Source organism: Austrofundulus limnaeus, unplaced genomic scaffold (genome assembly GCF_001266775.1).
Source record: "Austrofundulus limnaeus strain Quisiro unplaced genomic scaffold, Austrofundulus_limnaeus-1.0 Scaffold817, whole genome shotgun sequence".
NCBI classification, from domain to species: domain Eukaryota; kingdom Metazoa; phylum Chordata; class Actinopteri; order Cyprinodontiformes; family Rivulidae; genus Austrofundulus; species Austrofundulus limnaeus.
In genome coordinates, this window is record NW_013953219.1 from 142,739 (window position 1) to 147,861 (window position 5,123).

Below are 5,123 nucleotides of genomic sequence, written 5' to 3' on the forward strand. Positions count from 1 at the left end.
CAAAGCTCCTCCCATTTTTAACAAATCTCTCATTTACACAAAGCTCTTCCCATTTGTACAAAAGTCCTCCCATTTACACAAAGCTCCTCCCATTTACACAAAGCTCCTCCCAGTTTTACAAATCTCCTCTCATTTACACAAAGCTCCTCCCATTTGTACAAAACTCCTCCCATTTACAGAAAGATCCTCTCTTGTTCGAAGCTCCTCCCAGGAGCTCAGTCTGCAGCCGAGCTCCGCCCCACAGAGCACCCCTCCCTCAAAGCATTGTTGTGAGGACATGCTGAAGTGGGAGTGTCAGAAACGGGAGGAGGGTCTTAAAGAGACAGAGGCTAAGTCATTTAGATAAATTTTGATGTAAAATCTAATTTTGTTGTTATAAACTGCATTTTCATAACTGAAGCTAACAGCTACTGGATTGTGGTTAAGATTTGAACTATGAATACAGAATGCCCCCCCCCCCCTTTAATTCTCTTCATTTTTTCCTCTCAAATGTATGATTTATGTAAAAATGCCAGAATAAGAAGCAGACTTCCTGTTCTCCTGCCTCCGCAGGTGAATCTGTTCTTTCTGCTGAACATCGTGCGAGTCCTCATCACCAAGCTGAAGGTGACCCACCAGGCTGARTCCAGCCTCTACATGAAGGCGGTGCGGGCCACCCTCATCCTGGTGCCGCTCCTRGGGATTCAGTACGTCCTGCTGCCCTACAAACCTGAAGGACGGGTCTCCTCTGAAATCTACGACTACATCATGCACATACTGATGCACTACCAGGTGAGTCGTTCCATGCATTCTAATSATATTTCGCTGCATTAAGCTTACTTCCTGTTTTAATATCTATAACGTGGAGCTCCAYACGACTATCTACGTTTCCTTTTGGATAAAAACCAACGATTCTTAGAAGCCCCTGAAGAGAGTTAGTKTTGTGTTCCAGTGAAGAGCTGCAGGAAGGAAGGCATGAAGGGGTGTTATCTGATCGTCCTGAGAAAAATAAATTGAGCAACAGCCTGAATTATTTCATTACAGCTGAGTTTTTCTGTTTCTGCTTTCAGAGCTCACATGTTGTCCTGTTAGCAACGTAGCTCTAATTTATCTCTTTTCATTCCAGGGCCTGCTTGTGGCGACCATCTTCTGCTTTTTTAATGGAGAAGTAAGTCGGCGTCGTAAAGTTTGGCTTTATTTTGAAGAGCTGCAYGCACACGTAGAGACTTCCTGTTTAGAGAGGTTTAGATAGAAAACATCCTCTGCTTGTTATCTCCACTCAGCTGTCTACTGAGAGGCTAACACGGGTGGGCAATCCTGGTCCTGGAGGGCCGCAGCCCCACATGTTTTACATTTTTCCTGGCTCCAACACACCTGAWTCAGTCACTGAACTACCTCTTCATGTTCTGCAGTATGGAGGACYRAAACTAACACAATTAAAAATAAAAGCAGAAATAGATAAATGAACCTTTAAATAAATAAATACATAAAATTCACCAAATAAATTAAAAAGGAGAACTTTACCTCATGTTTTATAATTAATTTGACCTTCATATTTAGGTTGCAACTTAAATATTTAGTTAGCTACCTAAATATTTAACTTAAATATTTAGCTGGCTACCTAAATATTTAGGTTGCAACTTAAGTAGCCAGCTAAATATTTAACTTAAATATTTAGCTGGCTACCTAAATATTTAGGTTGCAACTTAAATATTTAGCTAGCCAGCTAAATATTTAACTTAAATATTTAGCTGGCTACCTAAATATTTAGGTTGCAACTTAAATATTTAGCTAGCCAGCTAAATATTTAACTTAAATATTTAGCTGGCTACCTAAATATTTAGGTTGCAACTTAAATATTTAGCTAGCCAGCTAAATATTTAACTTAAATATTTAGCTGGCTACCTAAATATTTAGGTTGCAACTTAAATATTTAGCTAGCTACCTAAATATTTAACTTAAATATTTAGCTAGCTACCTAAATATTTAACTTAAATATTTAGCTGGCTACTTAAATATTTAGGCTGCACCTTAAATATTTAGCTAGCAAGTTAAATATTTAGGTAGCTAGCTCAATATTTAAGTTAAATATTTAGCTGGCTAGCTAAATATTTAATTTGTAAGTTAAATATTTAGTTTATAAACTATGACATTTATAAATGTATGAATCATATGGTGAAAAACTGACTTTGAAAAATAAATCTGTTCTTTTTTTCTTATAAAAGGCTAAATAAAACATGAATATTGGTGGTAATTTTTGWCTGTGTAACTTTACAAACGGCGCCCTATAGTCCACTCCACTAACGTTTAGGATAAAAAATGTCCGGTGGCTTCAGCTTCCTGTTTGTTATTTAAATCAAATTATTCAAGTAATCTCTGCGGTTAACATCAGGTTGTTTGTTTCTCTGTTCAGGTCCAAGCGGTCCTGAGGCGGCACTGGAACCAGTATAACATCCAGTTTGGCAACAGCATAGGGAACCACTCGGACGCCATGCGCTCGGCCTCCTACACGGCCTCCTCCTTCACGGAGGTGCAGGGCTGCTACAGCATCGACGGCCACTCGGAGCACATGAACGGGAAGAGCTTCCACGACGCCGACGCCTCCATCTTGAAATCGGACGGCCCCTTCGCCTGACGTCAGCGCCGACGCCGCGGCGCCTCGCCGGACTGCAGGAGGCGCTCGCCTCCGTCTCGTTCACAGACCTGCGAGGCGGGCTCGCTGCGACGCCGCCTCACCTGGACCCGATCGGATAATCCCAAACCTCTCTGCCTGACAAACAAACAAACAAACAAACAAACAAACAAACAAACTGCTTGCTCCTCTTTGGCCTTAACGCTTCGCACAAAGGGCCTTCTGATTACACTGTAAAACCTTTTGACGCGGTTAGTGCCAAAAAACCAAGAAATGTTCCCTCCTTACTTTATATTCTCCACAATATATCATGTAGATCATAATATATTAAAGCATTTCATGTAACATATAACAAATAACACCAGACAGTATTTATTAAAACTGATACGTCCTCTGAAAAGTAAGCATTTTTACTTTGTTTTCTGTTTCTACACGTGTTTAATGCAGCGGAGTCTGAAGACAAACTTTTGGATGAACCCTTTAAAGCAGAAAAACTCGACGCACCCGTGTGTTCTTACTGCTGAAGAATGTAAAAGATCGATGTGAAACACGAGAGTCACATTCCCTGAAACCAGCRGGGCTTCAGCTCGGACAGGATCGCTTGTTTTTATAATGCAGATTAAGTGTGTTTTAGGAGTTTTGTAACATTTTTTTAATTTTTTTTGCACAATCTGTGATGATACTCCCACAGTGTTTTACGTTTGGTGCCAAGCTGAATTCTTCTTCATTCAAAGGAAAAAATTCAGCCAAAAATCAATCATGTATTTTAAAAAGTCTTTTATTTTTTACATTTAAAGCCATCGAAACTTTGTTTTTCTTTTTATTTAGCTACTTTTGCAGGTTATTTCTCTCATTATTTGTCTTAAATAGTTAAAACACTTTGAAGTGAGGTTCTGTGGATGTGTTAGTACCAGTTAGTATCTTACCTGCTGCAGATAGCTCTTTGAATGACCTCGGCTTGGAGAAATTAACTTGATTAGACTGGGTGAATAATGCTAACATTTAGGGGTGTAAGAAAATATCGATATAGTGAAATATCGCAATATTTCATTTCCCGATACTGTATCGATATTCTAAAGCCCTGTATTGATTTTTAATTAAGGTTTAAAATGTCTATTTTCCTGCCAGCCGTTCATTTTTATGTTGTAGTTCAGCCTCTGACCACTAGTTGGCAGCAGTGAGCCAGCCATTTGGCTCCTCTACCTCTTGAGTGCCAGAGAGTAAGGGTAAACATTAGCTTTCCTTTTTTTTCAGTAAGAGGTTTTTATTTAATAGAATTTTTGGACAAAAAAATCGCAATATATCACAATATACTGCCTTGCTTACAGTATCGCAATATATCGGGATATATCGTATCGTGACCCGTCTGTTATGATATGTATCGTATCGCCAAATTCTTGCCAATACACAGCCCTATTAAAAAGGTATAAATGTTATTGCTTTCAGTTTTTGCTTCATAAAAATGTAAAACTTATTTTAATTTCACCCAAAAACGCATCTTATTCCAGTTAGGGCTAAAAGATGTTTATTTTCTTGACGATTTTCACTGTTTTTCAGTCCAAACGTGTCCTTCGTTCACCTTTTTTCCTCACCTCATGTGAAACCCTGGGAACACGAGGAGCTGATGTAAATATTTGCCGTCAGTCTAACAGCAGAGCAGCTGAGAGGATGAGTGCTACGACCACGGAGCAGGAACTCTCCGCATGCCGAACGCGAGGCGAGAAGCGTCGCCGGCTGTTTGTTTATTTAACGACTGGATTTGACGCGGAGCAGGAAGTGTTTCTCTCCTGAGGAAACATTAAAGYCTCGGGTTTTATTTCGACGTGGAGCTCCAGCAGGATCTGATCCTGCTGTTTTCACTGCGGTTTGATCCAAGACAGAACTGTGACGTTTGGTTTTCACTCCTGTGTGTCTTTCTGTCTTTGTGCGTTTAAATGTTTGGGACTCTTCGGAGGGTTTGTGAAGYGCTCTGTGTTCAAATGTCGTACAAACTGTTGAGGACGACGTCTGTAGGTCTCATCTCTACTGTTACTGTACTGGAACACGTCGACGCCACGCTGCTGTCTGAATGTTAAACTTTTATTCTCTGGATGTGAAAACACATATAYASKGTGTGWRTRTATATATAATTACATGTCTTTTATTATGTAAATGAATCAGACAATGTTGCTATCTTGTGTGTATCTACATACTAATACATCATAGCACAGCACAAGCCTTTTTCTGGTTTTATTTCGGTCTAGACGTGGAACATGTTTTCAGGTAAATTTTTGCACACTTCTGTTGCATTTTACTATAAAACAATAATAATTTAATCAAATTTGTTAAATTTGATTGATGTAGCACCAAACTTTCAACATGCACYGGCTTTTCTAAGCTAAAAAACAGCCAGACTCTTATTTTGAAAAGGTTCTGGTTAGTTGTTTGGATTTTAAAGGGCCCATGGTATCAAATTTTAGTAATAAATAAAAATGCATTTTTGGAAAGACAACATTTAGAAGATTTTACAAAA

At 39.1% G+C, this 5,123-nt stretch overlaps 1 protein-coding gene across 1 annotated transcript in view; it reads left to right on the plus strand.

The window, feature by feature from the left end:
* Nucleotides 1-3,491, plus strand: part of calcrla (calcitonin receptor-like a) — a 30,214-nt gene extending 26,723 nt beyond the window's left edge. Inside the window, exons 11-13 of the mRNA XM_014028834.1 lie at nucleotides 553-771; nucleotides 1,106-1,147; nucleotides 2,393-3,491. Coding sequence (XP_013884288.1) covers nucleotides 553-771; nucleotides 1,106-1,147; nucleotides 2,393-2,614 — 483 coding nt within the window. The 3' untranslated portion in view covers nucleotides 2,615-3,491. The remainder of the gene's footprint in view (nucleotides 1-552; nucleotides 772-1,105; nucleotides 1,148-2,392) is intronic.
* The last annotated feature ends 1,632 nt before the right edge of the window (nucleotides 3,492-5,123 follow it).